Source organism: Lepidochelys olivacea (genome assembly GCF_965140295.1).
Source record: "Lepidochelys olivacea isolate rLepOli2 genome assembly, chromosome: 4".
Classification (NCBI taxonomy): Eukaryota; Metazoa; Chordata; order Testudines; family Cheloniidae; genus Lepidochelys; species Lepidochelys olivacea.
Window position 1 is genome coordinate 58,123,283 of NC_140414.1, and position 25,495 is coordinate 58,148,777.

Consider the following 25,495-nt stretch of genomic DNA (forward strand, 5'->3'; position numbering starts at 1 on the left):
AGGAGCTCAGGGTTCAGTCAAGAGATCACACTGAAAGAAAGACGTGTATAGTTACTGGAAGGATCAGGTAGCACCAATTTGGTGGATGGAATCATTAAAGATTTAACAAGAGATGTCATATGCAAGCTGAAATATGGGTGACAAATGCCACTGATGCATTTGTGAAACAAATTTGTTTGAAAAGCTGAAACAAAATGGAGGAGCCTCTAGAAGAGGAAGACAGCACTTTCACCAACATTTCCTTGGCAGATGATTCAGGTAAGAAGCCAGTCATTTTATTATAGTACACAACAAATTTTAAGGCTAAACAATAATATTAGGTAATACAAGTAGTCTGTGTGTGCGCATGCAGATCTCTCATTATTCATTATCTGCTAGAATGTTATTTTTAGAAAATGCCCTTGAGTAAACTTTTCTAGTTGTTTAGTTGAATAAGCCTTGTGATTTTAATAAAAATTGAGATTTTTCTGGGGAGTTGTGGAAGAAGTCTAAATAGTGTACGGTGACACATATTTCCAGCTGGAAATTGTGTAGCCTTCCACTATCTTAGTAGGAAAAAACAGTATGTTTGTTAGCTCAGTAGCTGTTACTGTTAAAAAAAAAAAAAAGAAATACCCATTGAATACAGATTAGCACCATAATCAATATACAGCAGATAAAGGTCACAAGAAGTGTCACAAATTAATTAGTGACTGGAATGACATAATCTATTCAAATCCCAACGGTTATGCATTTAATTGTTTTTAAAGAAACTGTAAGGGCACCTGCTTGTGGACCAAAAAATTATTTGGAAGGAGGAATAGGATATTTCTATTTATGGGAAAAATTGAATGTGTTATACCATGCATATGTAATAAAATTATTAAAGAGGACAAGCCAGATTCTCAGATGGCATAAATCAGCATGACCTCAGTGGAACAATGCTGATTTACATAGGCCAGAAATGTGGCTCATTGATTACTATGTAGCATGGCCCATTTCTCCCCATTCTATCATATGACTCTTTACTATAACATTTTATTTTGTGTAGTGTCTTTTGTTCATACTGTCTCCCATAATTCAGACTTTTAAAATCTGATTCTCTACCAGCATCATATAAGTGTGATGGAGCAGAGAATCAGACCCTTAAGTATCATTTTATTGCTTTAGAAAGCATGTATCACTATATAGCTAGGAGTTTATATACAAAATTAAAACTATAATTTACATAAACTCATGGGTGGCGTGTATCAGAGGCTTGGGGAGGCTAAGTCTCCCCAAAATAAAACAGGCTGGCCTTGTAGGGGACAAATGCCGTACACGACACAGATCACCTCCCTTTAGAAGCGTGCCAGTCTGCTGCCTTTGTGCCCTGTGCAGTAGCACCAGAACCTCCCTAGAAGTGTGGGGGGGGGCACTGGTGCCCAGGCTGTGGCCCCACACGTACTCCGCCCTGTCCCGCCTTTTCCTCCCAAGGCCCACGCTTACTCTGCTTCTTCCCACCCCTGCTCCACTTCTTCCCAAGGTCCGTGTTTGGGTGGGTTACACAGAACGGAGGGGTTGGGGTGTGTGTTTGGGATTCATTGGCCACGATCCCCATGCAGTGCAAGCCCAACAAGCCAGTGGATTGTTTCCCCTGCCACAGCACTCGGGGGTGCTGGTGGGGGGAGGCAGGTTGCCCAGGAAAGGGGCAGGAAGAATGGCAGCCTTTGTTCTGTGCCCCAGGGCAGCACCCATTCAGCCCAGCACAGCTCTTAGATGGCTGGGATGGAGAGGCTGAATTCCTGGTCAGCCGGGGACCAGGTTGCTCTTCCCCAGGCCAGACTCTGCAGGGAAGTAAAGAGGGGTGGGCAGAAGGGGGATTCACAGAGTATCGGTTAAGTGGTTGTCTAGCACTCCCCAACTGCCCTACCCTTCCCCCCACACTATACCCTCTGCACAACCCACCTACACAATACCTGCCTACACAACCCACCTACATACACTATACCCTCCCACCTTTTTCCTGCCTTAAGGACAAACGACTGTGGGGGGAAGGAGCAGGCAGAGAGGAGTGAGCTGTGAGCTACAACTGCACACTAAGCCCTAATTTGTGGGACCCAGGCTTTGGATTCAGTGTATCCAAGCCCATGCTTGAGCATCCACACTGCACTATAAATCCAGGTTTACAACTGCTGGACCCAGGTCTCATCGCTGTGCTAATGTGTCCATACTGCACTACATAGACCTTTTGACTCGGCTCTGTGGCTTGAGCTGTATCCATACTGCAAAATGACAGGGCTTAGACTTGAGTTATAGTGGGACTTGGGCTCTGACTCACCCCCCTAACAGGGGTCTGGGACCCAGGTCCTGACTGCCTGCTGACCCTAGTCAGACTGATTTGTGTGGGGGGCAGAAGAGGGGCTCTGACTCAGAGCCCCGGCTTAGTGTGCAGTGCAGGCATACCCACAGTGGGTCCATGATTTAGGGTAATCTGCATCTGCCCAACACCCACCTTCTCAGACTGGACTAGCATGTGGATTCTGACCTTCCAAAGGAGGATCTCAAAATGCTTTAGAAATATTAATGAATTAAGCCTCACAACACATTTGTCAGCAAGGGAAATATTATCCCCACTTTACAGATGAGGAAAGGGAGTTCAGGCCTACTTTTTTTAAAGTGTCCACTGACATTGGGTGTCTGTGTCATTTTTCAGGTGCCCAACTTAAGACCCTCTTGGCCTCATTTTCAGAGAGGCAAAGCACATACATTTAGTTGAAGTCCATTGGTGCTACAGCACCCGGGATCTGATTTTCAGAGGTGCTGAGCTCTGACAGCTCATTAATTTGAACTAGATGTAGTTGCTCAGTACCTCTTCAAATCACATCCTAAGCATCTCAAAAGTTATGCACTAGATACTTGACCTATGTGACTTGTCCAAAATCACACAGGAAGTCTGTGGTCACATCAAGAACAGAGGCCAGTCCTGTTCTTCAATACCAAGACCACCAAGTCCCCTGAGTGGGTAACACAAACAAAGCTGCTGCCACCATCTATAATATTGATAACTAACATGTCATTTGTCAGTAATTAAAAAACCGTCAAATATAAACACCCAAACCTGGAATTAAACATGCTAAACTAAATAAATATGCTTTGCCTTGAAAGCTGAAGTGCGCTACATTGGGACTCTGGTGGCCCATGGAGAGGTGTGAATTCCAGAGTTGGGGTCCCTTAATGTGATAGGTCTGCCACTGATCCCAGAAATTTTTGTTCCAACAGGAGTCAACAGCAAGAGCAATAATTAATAATATCACAGGAGAGAGAAATTAAGAGGTACTGAATAGGCAAGACAGAAAAGTGATGTTTTCAGATAAGATTTGAAATCACAGGGAAACAGGGACACAGGCATGCTGTTCTAGGAACAGTCATATGATTCAGACCAGTGATCCATCTAGTCCAGTGTTCTGTCTCCGCCAGTGGCCAGAACCAAATGCTTCAGAACAAGATGCAAGACACCACCTAACCCCTAGTAGTTAGATACTGGTTTAAACCCTGAAGCATAAAGTTTAATATCACTTCCAAAATGTATGTTAGCATTAACTATTATAACTCTGGATGGCAGGAACTGAGGAAGAGAAGGCTTTTGTGGCTATAGTGGTAAGACTGGTGAGAAACAGAGATGAGGCCAATTACAGATGAATGGGGAAAGAAGGAAGGGAATAAGAGTCAGACAGGAAAAGTTCCAAGAAATGAATTACAGCCAGTGCAAGGAGGGAGCAAAACCAAAGTGCAATTTGAAACCGGACCCTGAAATGAATGATAAGCAAGTGGACATTGCTTTCAGAATGAGCTGATGTGATTGCAGAAGTAAACGCTCCAGTTATTAAGTTTAAAGTCTGATCACTCATCTTAATGAACTGTAGCAAATATTTTTGCACCAATCCTATCAGAAATAGACAAAAATAAAGAACTTTAATACTGAAGAAGACAAATATAGCCTACAAGAAAAATATTGTGCTAAATGTGCGTGCTACCTCATAACATATCAGACCAATAAACATATAAACTGCAAAAACGAGCAGTCCGTGGGTTTTTTACCCACGAAAGCTTATGACCAAATAAATCCATTAGTCTTTAAGGTGCCACCGGACTCCTTGTTGTTTTTGTGGATGCAGACTAACACGGCTACAAAAACTGCAAGTTTACATGTCAAAGTTTCTTTAGTATAAACATAGCAAAAAGTCAGGGAAAATTGTGGCTAAGCAACAGGGTTACTGATTCTGATTGACTGAAAGCCATGAATATTTAATATCTATTGCTATTTCATAACAGCAGCATTTCTCCATTTTGGTGTTAAAACCCAGATTTTTTTAATCTCATTTTTAATTTGAATCAGACAACCAATACAAAATGGTAGCAAAAAGATAAGCTTCAGGGGCAGTACAGTAGCAGCACAGACATCTAGGTGTGTCCAGAAACAATAATTAATATTTGTGAAGCAGTAAAAGTACTTCCACCTTTGGGTAAAGAAGTAAAGGTATACCTTTTCTTTTACATACTAACAACACTTTACAAATTTCTCAAAGATGTTTACAGACCCAACTGATTGTATAAAGTAAATAAAGACAAAATTTCAACTAAATGGTGAGACCAGCACTTATTGTTAATTGTAGAAGCTAGCATACTGCCATTCTGTACACTGTGTTAAAGGCAACATAAGCTGGAACAAACATTGGATTTGTGCTTGTTTACTTCTTTACAATGTATAAAGAAGGCCCGAAGTTTTTTCTGCTTTGTGGGTTGGTGTTTTATATATACATGTACATACAAGAAAAACAGGGTAAACAAGAGCTGAATTTCTAATGGAAAGAGAATTGGACATGAAAAGCAAAACTCTTCTCCATAGACCTTTCAGGCCTTCGTTATGCTGTACTTCACAAAGAAGCAAAAAGCATAAACCTACTTCCCCCTTACTGTAAGGTCACCATTAAAGCTTTGGTGAGCTATGACTCATTGAAAGGTGTTCTCACAAAACATAGCAGCACAAGGGCTACATTAGCAAAATGCCAAGACCATGCCATGTACTTTATGTTTGTCATCCATAGCCTGAAGCTTGGGGGAGAATCAGTAAGACAAAATTTTTAAAAACTGGATGTCAATTTGTGCATTGGGAAAAATGCACATGCAACTCTTCTGGGTGAACAAAATGGATTATTCTGTATACAAATAGGTTCTTGGCAAACAGTTTGAACATGCAATTGCCATATCGGTGTGTACAAATGAGGGTGCATGCATGCACACATTTTCTCACATGCAGGTGGAACTCCCATTTTTTGAAAAAAATCTTATTTAAATGGTTTCTTCATCATCGTCATCATGTTCCTATTACACCTCCGGCGCTTAGTGACAAAGCTCCTCTACTCCTGTCTGTTTCTGGCAAGTCTTTCAATGGTTCCGCAGCTGTGCCCCAGGTTTTTCAGCTCGGCTTCCACAGCTCTTCGCTCTTTTAGTTGGCCTCATTTTCGCTTGCCTTCAGGTGTCCATCTTATTGCTACTCTGGTGATGGAATCAGTTTCCATCCAAAGCACATGACTGATCCATCTCTAACACCTCCTAGATTGCAATGATGGTGCTCAGATCCTCTTGGCTGCACTGTGCCAATAGATCTTGGTTTGAGATTGTTCTGGGCCAAAAGATACGGAGGATTTTTCTGAGGCCGGTTGTATGGAATGAAGACAGTTTGGACATGTCATACTTTCTCATTCCCCAGCATTCTGCACTATAAAGTAGTGTTGAAAGTACGCAGCTCTGCTGAATCTTGAGTTTGGTTTTGGTGTTGTATTTTGTGGATTTCCAGACTGTATTTAGGCTGCTGAAGGTGTTCCTGGCTTTACTGATTTTGTTCTGGCTGCCCTGGCTTGTTCCTCCATCCTGGCTGATGGTGCTGCCCAAGTATGTGAAGGTTTCTACATTGGTGAGAACATAATTCTCTATCCGTACTGGCGATGGTGAGGCAATATTAAAGGTCATGATATCTGTCTTATTGCGGTTGATTTTCAGTCCAATTTGCTGGCTAAATACGTTGAGTCGAGTAGTTTTTTCTTGTATATGGTGTTGGGTATGTGATAGAAGAGCAACATCATCTGTGAAGTCCAGGTCTTCAGGGGATGAGAAGAATGTCCATTTAATGCTTAAATTAAATGGTTTACTTAGTGTTAAAGAGAGGAAACATAAGCAGACTATAAGCTCATTGGGTCAGGAACTATTTCCTATTCTGTGTTTCTACCATGCCGCCCACAATGGGGCCCTGATTTCAATTTGGGCCTATAGGTGCTACTGGCATACAAAGAATATACAATAATATGAGACAGTTCATTACAATAACCTGAGACACAGAACTCATTCATTCAAACAATAGCTTGATTTTGTTTGGCAAATAAAACTGCCATTATGAAACTATTATGGATAATATTAATCAACACTCTTTCTGTTTTTGGTATAGGTCTATTTTCTTTAGCTGAGACTGTCAAGTTGTATGAAGGTGCCATGTGTTACTTACAGCATTCCTTACAGCTAGTGGCAAAATGAAATAATAATTGTATCGCATTCTGGCAAAAGCAGCATTACTTGAAAATCTTCTCAAAGGCCATCTGTCATCTCTGCAGATAAAGAAAAGACTTGACATTATAGACCTGTAGTACTTAGCACTGCTAGTAAAAAGTATCAAGCAGTTTGTATTCCTTTTCATTTCCCCACCCGTAACAATATTGGTTAAACAAGGAAAAACTGAAGTCTAAAAAGTGATGTGCCATACTCATTTTAGAAAATGTACAACAGATCCTATTGTTGATGAAAAGGGAGCACACATTCCTGTTCTAATGGGGAACAGTGAAGCCTCTGTTGTCAGTCAGTGGAAGCAGATTCCTCCTGTACCTGTAACATTGTCAAGAGAAGTGAATGGTTTATTGGTGTATCCTATGCATCACAGAAAAAACCATGATGCAGACACAAGTTTTAGAAATAAAACACCCGAAAGTGTTCACCACCAGTAGGAAGTGACAAGCTATATTACTGTTTGTCTGTTGTGTCAGGAGTCAAAACATGCTGAGATTCTGTCTCTCTTTCTAGTCATAATGTAATTGTACATATTTATGCACTCAAATAATCTTGACTATTAATGATACCTTATATGCTGAAAGATCATTGCTATTATATGGAAAATACTCTTTTCAGTGAAGCTGAATAAATTAATTCCTTTTGCAAGCAATGTCAGCTAGTTTTAGGAAATCTTAATTGGAACTTGGGATACATGTAAGTATAGATAATTACTTTTGTACAGTGAAACTTGCTGTTCCTGTAGTTGAAGATAATATGGGCTACAGTACCATGAATACCTCTCCTGGCCTGGCAAAATGCCTTAGATAATATTATAAAGAAAATTAATAAGAAATGGATTAGTGCTGGTTCTTAGTTACATGTAAATCAGTTGTGACTTCAGGGTCACTGATGTCTTGCTAAAAATTATACGGTCTCTCTCTCACTCTCTGTGTAAATCTTCAGTCAGAAAATACAGTTAGCTGAAGTAAATGATCTAGTGTGCAATGTAAAAACAGCTTTAATAAACAAAGACGCTGAATAGTGGAACATTACTTAGGGCAGTGTTTAAGTATTTCCAGTAATAAAAAGAATCCTCTTATTTCTTCTTTAAACAGCGCTGAATAGATATTAATATCTTGGTGTGCTGCTTTACAAGACAGAACAATCAATTTTTAGCATATGTGATTAGTAATAAAATATTTTCTTCAAGATAAAGGGCACTGAATTTCAGAAACAAAAATAAACTAGCAAAATTCTATGAACATAGTTTATGCCTAATCTCTCAACCTTCTAGTGAATGTTTCAGACAGTCTCTACTACTCAAAAACAAATAACCAAAATCAAGGATGACTAATTTGCACTTACTCATATGCAAATAAATATCTGCCCTTTTGATTTTGTTCTTCTCAGTGAGAGAGGAGCCAGGTGGCAGCTAGGGTGACCAGATGTCCCTATTTTATAGGGAAAATCCCGATATTTGGGGCTTTGTCTTATATAGGTGCTTATTACCCCACACCCCCGTCCCAATTTTTCACCCTTGCTATCTGGTCACCCTAGTGGCAGCAGATCTGCTTCTAGGTTCTCACCAAAGTGTAGTTAATCTTCAGAAAGGCAAATCTGATTGGATGTAGAGATGGGTATTTGACATCATACATGTTACTCCTGGGGGAATTCTGCACCACTACATACAGGCAAAATTCATGTCCCTCACAGAATATTTTTTTCTCCGCAGAAAATACATTCTGCTGGAGAGGCACTGCAGTTACACCTTTTATCCACGAGGGGCTGCAGTGGTGCCAGAACAGAAGCAGCTGCTTCCGCTCAGGAGCAGCCAGCCGCAGAGAGGGGAGGAGGAGGAGAAGAAGCTGTGTTACTCACAGTGCCCTGCCTGTGGGGCCAGGTGAGGAGGCATGGGATATAGGGGGATGGACAGCATGGGACACATGGGGCTTCTGAGGGTGTGTGTCACAGACTGGGGTTCAGAAAGGCTAGCAGGGAACAGACTGGGATGGGGGCTGAATGAAAGTGGGGGTGCAGGGACACATGGGAACAGGGGGTGGATGAGTGAGGGTGCAAGGACACATGGGGATGGAGGACTGGGTCGGTGAGTGGGGGTGAAGGGACACATGCGGATTGGAGGGGTGCAGGGACATATGGGGACAGGCGCAGATGTTCCTGATGGAATGAGAGGGGCTAGGGGTCAGCCAGAGTCTGCATGGGGGAGGCTCACCAACTCCCTAACAATCCCCCACCCCCCCAAAAAAACTGTTCCATACTTCTCTCACCCACACCCGACAACCCTCCAGGTTCACTCCCAGGCTTCTTCCAGCAATCACTTCCCTCTCCCTCAGCTCATCTGCTACCCCTAACTCCCCCAAGCCTTTGCACTGTGTCTGAGGGGTGTGGGAAATAAGTTTCTGTGTTGTAGTTTAAATGAATTATTACTCAAAGTTCTGTATGAATATGCCTCGTAAGGAATCTATTTGTCAAAAAACATTTCTTGAATCTTTTTTGTTGTCTGTATTGTTACAGACATACTTGCTGACAGGTATTTTAAAATAAATTACCTAAATAATTGAAACTGGCATGATTATATTGTGTTATTTTGACAATTAAAATATGCAGAATGCAGAATTTTGGAGAATGTTAAAATATTGTGCATAGAATTTTTAATTTTTGGCACAGAATTCCCGCAGGAGTAACATGCATGTGATATCAGACTCCCTTTACCCATCAGAATCAGTGCAACTAATCATGAGAAAAAATAACAACCAGACTATTTTGTCTGATATCCTCCAAAGGGAACACTTATGTACTGATTATGACAGTATTTCTTTTATAAAGGGATCAGCACTGTTGCTTTTTCTGGCAAATTTATCAATGTAGGTGATCACTATCACCTTCAGTGTACTCCTAGAAAGTATCCAGACAAGATCTTTGTGCTAACACTTTTGAAAAGTAAGAAGTGACAAATTTTATGTAAAGAGGTCAGCAAAACACTGTGAAGTCAGGAGAGTTACACAACGGATATATTTGGTCTACTTCACTCAAAAGGGACACGGTCAGTTAAGATTCCAAAATGTACCTTCCCTAAAAAGGAGGGTAAGTTCCATGTAGTGTCTAATGCCAAGGATCTCTGTATGCAGGGCATTACTTGGAATTTATTTTGCATTAAGCAAGGTAAATGATTGTTATTTAGTAAAATATAGCACCATATGCATGCTAGGTACTCTACAGACAAAGTCCCTGCCCCAGAGAGCTTCCAACCCAAGGAGCCCCACTGACTTCACTTTGATTCTGCCTGCACAGTTCGCAGTGCATTACTGGGGTCTAAGTGGACACAACCTATAAATGAGATCTGGGGGAAGGATGTAAAGAAAAAAAAAAAAAAAAACAAGTGACAGAGCAGCTGTGCCTAGCAGATATGTTGGTTTCACTTTTTAAAAAAATGTACTTTTTCAATTTATCATCTATTTATGTAACACTTTGCTGAGGAGTAGGATTTGCAGGCACCAAACAAACTGTATCCCTTTAAAATCCTCAAGATTTTTTTTTATTCTGAACTTGTCATAGACTATGAAAATTTAAAAAGCAAACAAACTTACCTCAGTCTTTGTTCTGCTGAAAGTGTTGAAAACATAGTCCATCTTCCAGTTCAGCTTCCTCCAACATAGCTAGCTCACTGCCATTTCACTTTCTTGAAAATATCTTTCACAGTGTTGCTACAGCTGTCTTGGTCCCAGGATACGAGAGACACAATTTGGGTGGGGTAATATCTTTTACTTGACCAAATACTGTTGGTGGAAAGGACAAGCTTGCATGCGGTACAGAGCTCTTCCTCAAGTCATTCCCTTGTCAGCCTTTGGGGCACCATCAGTATTCAGGATGGCAGGCAGACACAGATGATCCCCCAAGGTCTCAGAAGGCAAGGACTGTGCCACTTACACGCTTGTCCTTTCCACCAATAGCAGTTAGTGCAATAAAATATTACCTCACCCCCCTGGTCTCTCTAATACCTTTTACCCTTCACTTTCCAGATCTTCACTCTGATGCATACAGTTGGTATTTGTTTAACAGCTTGCCCCTTATTGGTTACATAGTTACACATGTTCTTGGTTCAGGTCCCAAGCTCCTCCACTCTACCCTGCTGTCTTAAAACAAAAAAACTTCAAATCCAGACTCCAGCGAGAAACTGCTGAATTGGAATTCATTTGCAAATTGGATACTATTAATTTAGGTTTAAATAGAGACTGGGAGTGGCTAAGTCATTATGCAAGGTAGCCTGTTTCCTCTTGTTTTTTCCTACCCCCCCCCCCCAGATGTTCTGGTTTAACTTGGATTTAAACTTGAAGAGTGGTCAGTTTGGATGAGCTATTACCAGCAGGAGAGGGAGTTTGTGTGTGTATGGGGGTGGGGGAGATGTGAGAAAACCTGGATTTGTGCAGGAAATAGCCCAACTTGATTGTCATGCACATTGTGTAAAGAGTTGTCACTTTGGATGGGCTATCACCAGCAGGAGAGTGAATTTGTGTGGGGGGGTGGAGGGTGAGAAAACCTGGATTTGTGCTGGAAATGGCCCACCTGATGATCACTTTAGATAAGCTATTACCAGCAGGACAGTGGGGTGGGAGGAGGTATTGTTTCATATTCTCTGTGTATATATAAAGTCTGCTGCAGTTTCCACGATATGCATCTGATGAAGTGAGCTGTAGCTCACGAAAGCTTATGCTCTAATAAATTGGTTAGTCTCTAAGGTGCCACAAGTACTCCTTTTCTTTTATCATCATAACTATTCTCTCTATGTATTCACCAAGGAAATATTTCTCTCCTCCATCCCACACAGATTACTTAAGTACAGAAGAGTCAACCGTCCACTCTCTACTCTCTTGTCCTGCTAACTTTGAAAACATTGAACAGAAGCAGGAGGCTTTTGATGGGAAAAGTTGCCGAGTACTTAAGGGACTAGTCTAGGACTTCCCTGCTCTATTACAAACTTTCTATGTGATCCTGGGCAAGTCACTTAGTTTCTCTGTGCCTCAGTCCCCCATCTGTAAAAATGGGATTGTAGAGGTGTTGTGAAGACAAATACACTAAAGATAGTGATGCACTCAGATACTATAGTCATAGGGACCATATAAGTACCTACAAAACAAATGTGGCAGTATATGATTCAGACTACCAAGAGCTAATCTAGCTAATAGTGCTACAGTAACACATGCAAGGAAACATTTGCCCAGTTCCCTGTGCATCTTTAAATAACTTAATAACCTAATACTGAATTCTCCATCATCTCATTTTCTGCATCAGTTGAGACCTAAAACTATACGATTTTATAAACAGAGAAACGTAAACCTCAGATAAGATAAAACAACACAAAGCACATTTGCTCTCCCAAATGATCAGAGTTATGTATCAAAAACAGACATTATGATAGGATCCTACCCCAAACTGAGCAAAGTAAAACAACCCCTGACAGCACCCCATACGACAAAATGGAAAATAAACGCAAGGCAGAATTTCCAATGTTTTATCCAACATGATTTTATAATTCAGACAACTGGCTGGTCCACAAAAGAACAAGCTAGAATAATGGTCTGAGGACATCTCTTATTACAAGCAGTTACACTCAGTCATAGAAAGAGTCATAAACTAAGCAAGGACTCCATTGCAAGCCCACTCCATCTTAAAAAAACAAAAAAAAACACAAAAATCTCTAGGATTAATTTATGAACATTTTTACAAAATAATAACAGCATCTACATAGGCATTTTGGAGTCTTCCCCATTGTTCTCCTTGCATTTTTATAAACGTTATTAATGCTTATTAAACCACTAATTTACTTGGAATTTACTTGAGACTAGTTTGGAAACCTAGCAATTATACCACACCAGTGAACACTGTAATTTGTGCAAGAACCAGGTCTTTTGCACTTTAGAGGCCTGTGAAGTGCTGAATACCTTACCTTATACCTTCAGCTCCCATTCATTTAAGTAGGAACTGAGGGTGTTCAGCATGTTGCCCTGCTGAAATAGCATAGTCAGGCCAAGGAGCAGAAGGGGGCAGTGTTTTAGTTAAATGAAACCCCATGACTGATAAAAGGAGTGGCACTGCTAGGATCCAAAGCTCCCTGTCTTAAAACAGGGAATAATGGAAGGGAGAAACTACTACAGATTTGAAGAGAAGTCTCCTCAGGTAAAAAACACCTGTAACAATTTTTTTGTTTGTGGACAAAAGGGAGTGGTTTTTGCCTGGCAAACAAACTCCACATATGCACACATACATATGCAAAAGCCATCCATGCTCTTGAGTTTAGAAGGAATTTAATTAAAAACAGGAGAAATGCATTGTGCTGGTAGTTTTGTTGTAGCAGTACTACACTCGGTCTATGCCAGAGATCTAAGATGACTCTTGGTTGCCAGGCTGGCAGCATAACAAGGGCAGCATGCAAGATCATAGGAAGAGAGCTAGCTTCTGTCATTCTACTAGTAGCACTCGCTGGCCAATCAAGGGGTGCCACTGACAAGCTCCGAAGTCATAGCTACAGTACTGGGGGCTTGTTTGCAGGGATTAGAGAGGATTAGAGAGGTTTAAAAAAACCAAAAACCTTTTCTAAAAGCAAACAGCTTGCAGCAGCTCTAATTACAAAGGCATGACAGAGAGGGTGAGGATCAGCCATAAATCCTTTCATATCCTGAGAAACGTGTTCATTTTTATATAAACTGTTGCTTGATAGGTAAAAAGAAGAGTGGTTTTTGTTTGTTTTTAAAATTAGCACAGCATTTAGGAGGCATCCATCAACATGGTACAGTACCATGGAATACTTTCCAAGGTGTAAATACAGCAGAAAACACACTTCCTCTGAAAGGGAGTGTATAGTCCAAGACACTCACCTACATACCCATGTGGCACAAGTTATCTATCTATAACCAGGTACTTATGTGCTGTCCCATCCCCCTTGAAAAAAACATTCTGGTATATGAGATGGCTAAACTTGAGGTGTCAACAGATTATAAAACAGGAGAGTTCACTTAGTTGTATCCGACATCTGATTTTCTACATTGCATTTTCAGGATGAGACTTGAAAGTAGAAGCAAAATCAAACCAAACCAAAAACCTTACAAAACACGCCAGTGGCTTCTTTAGGTCCAAAATGATCTTAGTGGGAGCCGTGTATGTGCATTCAAGGACAGATTTTGGCTGAAACACACTAAAAGCTATCAAAAGATTTCCAATCTAAAAATTCTAAATTGCTCAGGCACTTATACAGAATATCTTGCAGACCATACCACTGACATTAATGTCCACTCTTTGTGGCAGGGGCCATCTTTTTGTTCTGTGTTAGTACAGTGCTAGCAAAACACGGTCCTGGCCCATGATTAGGGCTCCTAGCTACGACAGTACTAAATGTAACAATAATAATATTGGAAAAGTGTTTTTACATGGAAATCTGTAAGAAGTCTAGATGACAAAAGACATAATCACAAATTTGCGCCTCTGCAACATGTAGTATTTGTATTTTCCCTATTATATGGTTATGATACATTCTAGCAATATTTTATGGTCTCAGAATACTACACTATCAGGTTGTATTAATTTGAAATTATTAATAGATAGAATATTGATAATTAATGGTTACATGCATTCAGCTACACTCTATTAACCTAACTTTAATAAAATGGCATTTCGGTACCGTTAACACAACAAGTGATTGTGCAATCTACAGTCTAATCAGAAAAAAAATCTAAATGCAAATAAGAACTTTCCTGAATCTATTTAAAAGAAAAGAGATTTGTGCCTAGCCTAACTAGACACTAGAGGTCTCTCTTACGCCATCATTGGTTCTCATTTCATTGGTAGAACTGAGAGGTAAACCTGATTTTGGGTGAAGGCTCAGACTGAAACATCACAATGCAGCATCACCATGTCACCATATACAATAATTACATAGGCTTTATAGAACACTGTATAGAGCATTGAAGCATTGTACAAACATTAACAAAAATAGTAATATCATTTGAGCTTCATAGCAATCTCCCAATCAGTGCACTCTAACAAAATGCCCTCATCTCTTACACTGTACTATAGGATCTGAGAAGGTGCACTCACCCAATTTTGGGTTGAAAGAAAAGGAGTACTTCTGGCACCTTAGAGACTAACCAATTTATTTGAGCATGAGCTTTCGTGAGCTACAGCTCACTTCATCGGATGCATACTGTGGAAACTGCAGAAGACATTATACACACAGAGACCATGAAACAATACCTCCTCCCACCCCACTCTCCTGCTGGTAATAGCTTATCTAAGGTATAAGGTAATAGCTTATCTATTACCAGCAGAAGAGTGGGGTGGGAGGAGGTATTGTTTCATGGTCTCTGTGTATATAATGTCTTCTGCAGTTTCCACAGTATGCATCCGATGAAGTGAGCTGCAGCTCACGAAAGCTCATGCTCAAATAAATTGGTTAGTCTCTAAGGTGCCACAAGTACTCCTTTTCTTTTTGCGAATACAGACTAACACGGCTGTTACTCTGAAACCTGGAATTTTGGGTTGGTCCACTAACTGAACCAGTTCCCAACATAAATTAAAGAAGCCTGATGGTTGATCTAATTTATGCTGACTACAGTTTTGAATGACTATTCTGGCAACTGGGTCATAAGAGATCCCTAACCATGTCCCCTTGCCAATCCCTGTGTGGGAAGCTGGGAGAGTTAGAATCATAGAATATCAGGGTTGGAAGGGACCCCAGAAGGTCATCTAGTCCAATCCCCTGCTCAAAGCAGGACCAATTCCCAGTTAAATCATCCCAGCCAGGGCTTTGTCAAGCCTGACCTTAAAAACCTCTAAGGAAGGAGATTCTACCACCTCCCTAGGTAACGCATTCCAGTGTTTCACCACCCTCTTAGTGAAAAAGTTTTTCCTAATATCCAATCTAAACCTCCCCCACTGCAACTTGAGACCATTACTCCTCGTTCTGTCATCTGCTACCATTGAGAACAGTCTAGAGCCATCCTCTTTGGAACCCCCTTTCAGGTAGTTGAAAGCAGCTATCAAATCCCCCCTCATTCTTCTCTTCTGCAGGCTAAACAATCCCAGCTCCCTCAGCCTCGCCTCATAACTCATGTGTTCCAGTCCCCTAATCATTTTTGTTGCCCTTCGCTGGACTCTCTCCAATTTATCCACATCCTTCTTGAAGTGTGGGGCCCAAAACTGGACACAGTACTCCAGATGAGGCCTCACCAATGTCGAATAGAGGGGAACGATCACGTCCCTCGATCTGCTCGCTATGCCCCTACTTATACATCCCAAAATGCCATTGGCCTTTTTGGCAACAAGGGCACACTGCTGACTCATATCCAGCTTCTCGTCCACTGTCACCCCTAGGTCCTTTTCTGCAGAACTGCTGCCTAGCCATTCGGTCCCTAGTCTGTAGCTGTGCATTGGGTTCTTCCGTCCTAAGTGCAGGACCCTGCACTTATCCTTATTGAACCTCATCAGATTCCTTTTGGCCCAATCTTCCAATTGGTCTAGGTCCTTCTGTATCCTATCCCTCCCCTCCAGCGTATCTGCCACTCCTCCCAGTTTAGTATCATCCGCAAATTTGCTGAGAGTGCAATCCACACCATCCTCCAGATCATTTATGAAGATATTGAATAAAACCGGCCCCAGGACCGACCCTTGGGGCACTCCACTTGATACCGGCTGCCAACTAGACATGGAGCCATTGATCACTACCCGTTGAGCCCGACAATTTAGCCAGCTTTCTACCCACCTTATAGTGCATTCATCCAGCCCATACTTCCTTAACTTGCTGACAAGAATACTATGGGAGACCGTGTCAAAAGCTTTGCTAAAGTCAAGAAACAATACATCCACTGCTTTCCCTTCATCCACAGAACCAGTAATCTCATCATAAAAGGCGATTAGATTAGTCAGGCATGACCTTCCCTTGGTGAATCCATGCTGGCTGTTCCTGATCACTTTCCTCTCATGTAAGTGCTTCAGGATTGATTCTTTGAGGACCTGCTCCATGATTTTTCCAGGGACTGAGGTGAGGCTGACTGGCCTGTAGTTCCCAGGATCTTCCTTCTTCCCTTTTTTAAAGATTGGCACTACATTAGCCTTTTTCCAGTCATCCGGGACTTCCCCGGTTCGCCACGAGTTTTCAAAGATAATGGCCAGTGGCTCTGCAATCACAGCCGCCAATTCCTTCAGCACTCTCGGATGCAACTCGTCCGGCCCCATGGACTTGTGCACGTCCAGCTTTTCTAAATAGTCCCTAACCGCCTCTATCTCCACAGAGGGCTGGCCATCTCTTCCGCATTTTGTGATGCCCAGCGCAGCAGTCTGGGAGCTGACCTTGTTAGTGAAAACAGAGGCAAAAAAAGCATTGAGTACATTAGCTTTTTCCACATCCTCTGTCACTAGGTTGCCTCCCTCATTCAGTAAGGGGCCCACACATTCCTTGGCTTTCTTCTTGCAAGGTGATACAGTCTCTAGGTCACAGCAGTTCTCAACCAGGGGGCTGGAAATAGGATTCAGGAGGGCTGTCAAGCAGGACCAGCCTTGGACTTCCTGGGGCCCAAGGCTAAAGCTCTGGAGCCCCATGGGGGCTGACGCCCCAGAGCCCCACTGCCTGGGCTGAAGCTGAAGCTTGAGCAACTGAGCTTTGCAGGGCCCTGGACAATTGCCCTGCTTGCTACCCCATAACATTGGCCCTAGCTATTATAGGCATAAGAACAGCTGTTGTGACACAGATGGGCCATGGAGTTTTTATAGCATGTTGCGCGGGGGTGGAGGGGGCTTGGAAAGAAAAAGGTTGAGAACCCCTGTGTTCTAGGTCACCTGAGGATTCCTATCTACCTGGAGGAATCCTTCAGTATTGTCTAAGCCAGCCTTAGGACAATTTTCAGTCCAAAGGTGCCCTATCCAGATCAGAATCTGGAGCCTTGATTGGAACTCTCAGAGTAGCTGGCTTCTCATTTGCCTGATAAACACAGGTTATGAGTCTCATCTTGTAAACATTTACTCCTGGGTAGAGGACCCACTACGATGAATAGTCCCATTAAAGTAAATGAGACTACTCACAATATTAATACTATACTACTTCTGTACTTACAGAAACATAAAGATGTTAATAAAATCCAACAGATGTGCATAAAAAGCAATAGGAGAAGTTCAAATGGTTTGGGAATTAGTGACCGAGTCGAATAAGTATCCATATTTAGCCAGAGATGAAATCCCATAGATGCTGCACAAGTGTCCCTCAGTACCTGATGCAAAGGACTGTTGTACCTTGGAGATACACCTTGTGATTACTGGCACATATCAGGTTTCAGAGTAACAGCCGTGTTAGTCTGTATTCGCAAAAAGAAAAGGAGTACTTGTGGCACCTTAGAGACTAACCCATTTATTTGAGCATGAGCTTTCGCGATGAAGTGAGCTGTAGCTCACGAAAGCTCATGCTCAAATAAATGGGTTAGTCTCTAAGGTGCCACAAGTACTCCTTTTCTTTTGGCACATATCAGAAACACTTCTAGAGGGTGGAGTGTTACTTAGCCTTTATCCCCATTCAGAGCTAATTTGCATGTGCCTTTTACCAAGGCAGCCAGGGGAACATTTTGCATATGTAGTATTGCCAACCTCAAGAGATCAAAAATAATGGGTTGACCCCCACCCCAAATAATGAAATTGGCCCATAAAATCATGATTTTTAAAAAAAATTCCAAGTAATATTTTTAGCATTTTGACTTTGTAACCTCTCTATTCCTCCACCAATAAGTGTGTGTGATAATTTCAGACTGAAAAGTCAATCGTTAATGAACTAAAAAAACCACACACCTGTCCCTGCCTGCTCAGATGAAGACTCTAGTACTTACCCTCTCCTTGCCCCTAAGATAGGGGAACTGCTATCCATTTCTTATTGGTCTTGACCCAGCAGCAACATTCTGGTCACAACCAATTTCCAAGAGTTGGCACCACCACCTTCCCCCTGATGCTCAGAGGGAACTCCCCTTCCCCACCCCCAGGCTGAGGGAAGCTGCCATCTGATCCCCTCCATGTCCTACCCCACTCACTATCCTCTGCACCTCCTCAGCTCCCTACTGCATCCCCCCTCAAACCACTAAATCTGCCTTCTGCTCCCCCTCCTTTCAAACTGTCCCTGCTGCTCCCCACGGTCCCTGTGTCTGTGCAGCCCCCGGAATTACACTGGCAGCCGTTTTGCCTGTGGGCTGGGTTCAGCCCCTTGACACCCGTGGGCGATGATAACGACTTTAGCAAGGGCCGCTGGCTGCCCCACGCGGATGGGCCACCAGGACAGGGCAGCCCCCGTGCTGGTTCCACCCCCGGGGACAGTCACAGGAGACAAGGGGAAAATTCATGAGTTGGCGCCTTTCCGCCTATTTTCAGGAGACAGGTTAAAAAACACCCCAAGCGGGCAGCGTTGGGACACGGCTCAGGCCTGCTGTGCGGCTGCCAGGGCAACGCCACCCCCCGCGAGCACAACTGCTGCAGGAACAGGCCCACCGAAGGCCGCAGCGAGTCTCTGAGCCAGGGCCCGCCTAGACCCCGCCCTCTTTCCCAAGCCTCCTTTTGGTCTCGCAGGCTCCTCCCCCGATGGGACAGCTTATCCAATCAAGCAAAGCGCCAGAGTGACGTTAGGACAGATGTTAGCTCCCTTTGCTTATTTGCTGTCCCTGTGGAACGCCCCGCCCTCCGGAGCGGTCTGATCCCTCCCGCCCCGCCTCCTCGAGGGTCTCTGTTCCGTTTGTCTGGTGAGCGAGGCGCGGTGCGTGCGTGCGCGCGCACCGGCCCTGGGCAGGACGGCTGCGCAGGCGCGCTGGGGAGAGGAGGCGGAGCGGCAGTGAGTTGGTTCTGGGCGCCGGGGACCGCAGGCTGTCGAGCAGCGGCGCGACTCCGGGGTGAGTGGGGCGGGGTCGCCCCGCTTCGGGGCTCCTAGCTGAGCGCACTGGGCCAGCGCCGCGTAAGCGAGATTCGGCTGGGCTGAGCCCGGCCGGCGGCGTTGGTCGCTGCGGCGGGGCGGGGCCGAGGCTACGGTAGGCGGCAGGCCGGGCCGGCGGAGCTGTTCCGCTTGGTGCCCGGCCGCTGCTCCGCCCGTCCCGCCGGCTGCGCTGGGGGAGGGAGCCGTTCCCGGCGCTCCGCCCTGTGCAGCGCGGGCTGTCCGCATAGCGAACCCGTCTGGAAGGGCCCGTGCCCCGGCTGAAGGCAGGACACAGCAGCCCCCAGGACAGCGTTGAGCCGGTCTGTACAGGGGAGAGGCGCCCAGTGCTTGTCCTGTGAACTGACCCAGGCCTGACTGACTGCAGCTGTAGTGCTAGTCACTTACTCCCTGTGTGCCCTGACAGACCAATTACCTGGAGTGCAGATTGGGGCAGGGCTACGCTTGCAGATGTAGAGCGCTTTGAGTTAAACCCGCCTTGGTAGAGCGCAGTAGGGAAAGCGCTGCAGTCTGTCCACACTGACAGATACAAGCACATTGGCGTGACCACCTCAGCAGCTCTTGCAACGGCCCCAGAGAGCAGTGTGTTGGGGTAGCTATCCCAGCATTCAAGTGGCTGCAGTGTGCTTTTCAAATGGGGGAAGTGGAGTGTGACAGGGAGTGTGTTGTGCGTATGTGGGGGGAGAGAGCATGTCAGCATGCTGTCTTGTAAGTTCAGACAGCAGCAGACCCTCTTCCCCCCACCTCTCTCTTTCACACACATTCCACACTAATGGTTGCTTTGTCTCCGAGCAGATAAGCATGCCGCCTGTCAGAAATGGAGCTTTCAAAGGGCATATCCACATTCCTACAGTGAGTTCAAAACAATGACAAGAGTGGCCACTTGACTTAAGGGGATTATGGGATGTTTCCAGAGCTTGATCAGAATGCAGTAATGCAACATCTCCTTCACACTGATGCCCAGGCATTTCAGCCAAGGTGCAACAAGTGTTAATCTTCTTGCCGAGGTGGAGTACCAGGAGCGCTCTAACCGTGGAGTCAGAGCACACTATGTGCCTTCCAGTGTGGACGGGTAGTGAGCTAGGGCTTCCAGGGCTGCTTTAATGTGCTCTAACTCGCAAGTGTAGCCAAGCCCTAGGACTGGGACTAGGAATCGGTTTGAAAGCCTCTCGCTGTTCTGTTTGGTCTGTGTGTGAATGCGGGCTAGGCAATACTTGACTCACCACCATAGCCCCTGTAAAATTCACCTCTAAAGATTATTACTTCTACGTTATAGCAGCGGCTGGTTCTTCTTTTGACGTTATTTTTTTTCTCTTTAAGCAGAACTCCTTCCAGAAGACCTGAATCCAGGAGTGGAAAGTTCCCCTTCCACAATGATGAATGCTGACATGGATGGTAGAAGGCCTTTATTCTTAACTAATATTCTTTAGTGTAATAGCAAATTCTGCCACAAAGACTGCACTAAAGTTTGTGTGGTTTATTGCAGCTGTTGAGGCTGAAAATCAGGTGGAACTGGAAGAAAAAACACGGCTTATTAATCAAGTTTTGGAACTGCAGCACACACTCGAAGGTTAGCAGTTTTCCATCCTAGAATGTTGCAAATGTTAAGCAGCATGCACGTATTTGTAGGGAGACTGCCGGTATTCTATGTTAACGCTTAATCTACTGATCAAAAGGGCAATCTAAAGTACTGCTATCCATGGCCTTTATCCAAGGGAACGTTTACCACAAAAGGCAGAGTAAGATACATAAATGTGATGGATAGCTACTTCATTGGCACCAAACAACATATTTTTCTATGATTTAGTGTCCAGGCCCTTTGATATGCTCCCAAATCACTCAAAAGTCAAAATGGACCTGCTTCAGTAACTTTTCTTTTCATCATAGAGTAAATATGGTTGTGGATGAGCTTATTAATGCTTGAAGTTCTGTAAATTTCTATGGCTGCTTAGTCAACAGTAGATAAGCATGTTAGCACCTGAAAAATTAGGTGAATCACACAAAATAAATCTACAATTGAAATCTTAAACAGTCCAGAAACAGAAAAGTGAAGGGTAATTAACAGAATGAGATGGTTGGGTAACAAGTTTGCCATATGATAAGACTTTTCTAAATGAAGCTATTTGCAACATGACAAAGAAAAGGTGTACTTGTGGCACTTTAGAGACTAACCAATTTATTTGAGCATAAGCTTTCGTGAGCTACAGCTCATTTCATTGGATGAAGTGAGCTGTAGCTCACGAAAGCTTATGCTCAAATAAATTGGTTAGTCTCTAAGGTGCCCCAAGTACTCCTTTTCTTTTTGCGAATACAGACTAACACGGCTGTTACCCTGAAACCGTTCATTTAGAAAAAGACTGTTGGATGACTCTTATGCTACTGTGGTGTTTCATACTGCATTGTCTTGCAGTTTTACCTTATGTAAAAACTTGATTTGGGTGTATCACATGGCTTAAGTGTGTTGTGTTAAAGACAATTTTTTTTTTAAAATAGATCTGTCAGCACGAGTAGATGCTGTTAAGGAAGAAAACCTGAAACTCAAATCAGAGAATCAAGTTCTTGGACAATATATAGAAAATCTCATGTCTGCATCTAGTGTTTTTCAGACAACTGACACAAAAAGCAAACGAAAGTAAGGGGTTGATTTCCAGATTACATCATTGTATTGCTGCTGCTTTTTCTGTTTTCATTGGCATAGGCTATATGAGTTAAAATACCATAGTTTTTGGCTTCTCTGGCTATTTGAAGATTAATAAAAATTATAGATAGTTAAAAACATTATCATAAACAACTGGAGCCATGAGTTTGTGTATTGTTAGCCTTTGAGCAATGTGCAAATGTAAAGTAGAGACTTTATAACTAGACTTGCATATTTGTTTCAAAAATCAACAACGGCATGTCTTGTCAAAACTGGATTCAGTTTGTCAGGTTAAGCAAACATCGGACTGTCAACTATTTAAGATTTTAGGATAGTGTCTTGTAGCAGAATACTACGATGATGTGTAAAATGGTGTTAATCTTATTTTAAATGAACACTTAAACTTACTTTGCACCACCTTTTCTTCAGCTCAAAAAATAATTTTCGGTATCTGTCTAGAACACAGTCATTACCCCTTCAGATGAAAACAAACATTTTAAAAAATAAATATTTCGAACAGGTTAAGGATTTTCATGAACTAGCGGAGATGTGACTGTTCTCTGTAGGGTTTGAATGGCTTGCTTGTTCTTGACAAACTGAAGATTAAACCCAGTTTGTAAAAGATTTTATGGGGACTGCTGAATTACAGGGATGTTAAACTATTTACAAGGTGTATGATGTCTTTCACACTTCAAACCAGTTTCTTTTCCCTAATTGCCAGCAGTTTTTCTATTTGCTAATGTCATTCAAGGAGGTGGTGTTATGCCGTCTCAAGAACTACTCATCTTACCATATCTGCTTCTGTAGTGGGTGCTTTGCCAGCATAGCTATATTGTTTTTTTACACCCCAATGGACATGTCTATATTGACAAATCTTTGTAGTGTAGACCTGGCCCTAGCCTCTGTGTGCCACTGGAGCAGTGTGCAGGTGCCAGAAGCTAGCCTACTGTTTCAAATATTTGGTGCCTGACCAGTCTCCTTGTACTGATTTCTATTGCCATAGGTGGTAACTTTCAGTTCTTGCACTAATATGCTTCTATGCTATCGGGAAGGGGCAGAAATTGGTAGTGCTGGGATGGGATATTCTGGTGACATGAGTAGTTGAAATGCTGTTTTAGCACAGATTCAAGGGAACTGATTTATGTGACCCTCAGCAACCGTTCAGTTTCCTAGTGTAGATGTGTTAAATGGTCTGCTGTTACTGGGGTTGGGCTGTAGTAAAGGTCAGCAAAGTCTTTACAAATATTTCTAGTGTACTTCAGTATTAATAGTGAAAAAGCAAAAGGTATCAGTATTGAAATTTACACATCTCTCCCAAATGTCTTTATATCAAGCTAGTTGATTGGCTGTGGTTTTATGAATGTTAGTTAAAACATCTTTTCAATAATGGAAATCACTTTTCCCATGCTAAGAGGTGAAGTAAAATGTGTTCTTGTCAAGGCTGCATTTCATCACTACTGTGATGGATTCTGTAAAATAAAAACAAACATGAAAATTATGTTTAGGTGAGTGGATGTAACTGTAAAGAGTTAAACCAATGTCAGACTGAGCTTCCTTGGCAGCTAAAAGAGCTAGAGTTCAGCAACACCAGAGTGGTGACACACAAGACCACATCCATGAAAGATTGAGACTGTTCAGGCAATGGGGCCTTAGTCCCTCCCCCAACTGTTTAAAAAAAAATTACACTTGCATAGTTTTAGATGGCTGCAGGTGGGATGCCCCAAGTGAAGCTTCTAAGTCTGATATTGAGTCAGGGCCCTGGTTGTAACAAGGTTAAATTTGTAGAGTGAATGGGACCTAACCTGGCTAGGGCTTTAACCCAACTGCCTGGCCAACATAGTGGCTAAGTCTTAAACCTCTGACAGTAATTTTAAACTCCCTTGGGGTTTATCTGTCCCCTTCATGCTTACTAAACACCCTGTGTGTACTCAAGTACTGGCAGCAAATAGGCAAGTGGTGTTTGGGTATAAAACTGCCCATGACACTTGTCTTTGAAAAATATATACCTTTGCTCCTTTCTCCATAACTGTCCTATGACTTAAGGGATAGCACTACACCCCCTTTACATAATAAGAAAGATCTACCATTGTCACCTGGTGCACTAGTTAGAGTTGAGCCACTTTCCTAAAATCAAGGAGTAATCTTAATCATGTTTTGTATTATGTAAGATTGGATAGTGGTATTTTAGCCATATGTACATAGAGTAGTCATTTCAACTGTAAACATTTTGCTTCCCCCTGTTGTGGCCTTTTAACTTATGAACATTTTAAAATTGTGTTGTATTTCTGATTTTACATTTAATAAAAGCTTTTGACTTGTCTCAGTTGGTTTGTCTTAGAATGGACAGTATATAGGGTTGGAATGTTTTACAGATGTAAATGTGGGAGTTAAGGCTGTTTTTCACATTAGTTTAAAAGTTCTACATAGAAATATTACTTAAACAGTAGGCATTATTAGCATTTGCTAACCACACTGAGTATATAGTATTTTCCAGTAAGTTTTCACTGTATAGGGCCCTGACACTGGTTGTCTCTGGGTACTAAAATTAAATTTATGGATAGCTATCCAGTGAAACTAGTCAGAAATAGAAAATTCATATTCACTACTTTCCCTCAACTTTGTTTCTCAAAGTAATTAACCTGAATAAGTTGCAAGTGCACCAAAAGAAATCTCTCTCCTGTAAATACTTTACATTGCTGTATGATGATGTACACAAATTATTTTGTATTCTAAACATGACATAGTGGGTACAAAAAAGGCCCAATCTATTCCATTAACTGCAGTGGGATCAGACCCAAAACATGTCAGATTGGTGTTTAACTGTAAGTTATCATGGCCCCAATGATTTGGGCATCTAAAAACCACACTAATAGAGAACCTAGTCAAAACTGAAGAGTGGAAACCAAGAAAGCCCTTAAAAAATCCCTTTTTAATAATTCAGAAACATTACACTTTTAAATAAAGTATATTTTTGGAGGTTTGTGCACCCTGTCTAGGTTCTTAAGCTACAGACTTGAACACTACATAAGTCAACTCAGGGCTAGTGTACACAAGAAGCGCTACAGTGAGGCAGCTGTGCCACTGTAGTGCGTCTGGTGAAGACACTCTGTGCCAACAGGAGAGCACTTTCCCCTCCAAGCAGTAGCTATGCTGGTGGGAGAAGCTCTCCCACTGACATAGCACTATCCACACCAGTGTTTAGGTTCCTGTAACTTATGTTGCTCAGGGGAGCGGCTTTTCCAGAGAAGCCTAACCCTGCTTTTACAACTTTGAAACAGCTACATCTTCCACATGGTTAATCTCTAGATCGGGCCTTGGAACACTGGTTACCTCAAAAGGAA

The 25,495-nt window shown here is 42.7% G+C and overlaps 1 protein-coding gene across 9 annotated transcripts; it reads left to right on the forward strand.

Moving 5' to 3' along the window:
• Nucleotides 1–24,477, forward strand: SCOC (short coiled-coil protein). 9 transcript variants are annotated; one of them, XM_084627413.1, is made up of 5 exons: nucleotides 1–258; nucleotides 8,291–8,458; nucleotides 20,837–20,911; nucleotides 21,003–21,086; nucleotides 22,010–24,477. In XM_084627413.1, exons 1-5 carry the CDS (start codon nucleotides 195–197, stop codon nucleotides 22,150–22,152), a joined length of 534 nt encoding a protein of 177 aa, XP_084483539.1. In that variant the 5' UTR covers nucleotides 1–194; the 3' UTR covers nucleotides 22,153–24,477. The 9 variants fall into 9 exon arrangements, with proteins under 9 accessions (XP_084483539.1, XP_084483540.1, XP_084483541.1 ...); XM_084627414.1 differs by having other exon boundaries at nucleotides 20,840–20,911; XM_084627415.1 differs by lacking the exon at nucleotides 8,291–8,458 and adding an exon at nucleotides 20,312–20,368.
• Nucleotides 24,478–25,495: the final 1,018 nt, after the last annotated feature.

What these genes read in the sequence shown, in the direction of transcription:
- SCOC (XM_084627413.1), top strand. Translation starts at nt 195, where the DNA reads ATGGAGGAGCCTCTAGAAGAGGAAGACAGCACTTTCACCAACATTTCC. An exon ending in TTCCTTGGCAGATGATTCAG is followed by an intron (nt 259 to 8,290) that starts GTAAGAAGCCAG and finishes TTTTCTCCGCAG; the next exon opens with AAAATACATTCTGCTGGAGA. An exon ending in ACTGCAGCACACACTCGAAG is followed by an intron (nt 21,087 to 22,009) that starts GTTAGCAGTTTT and finishes TTTTTAAAATAG; the next exon opens with ATCTGTCAGCACGAGTAGAT.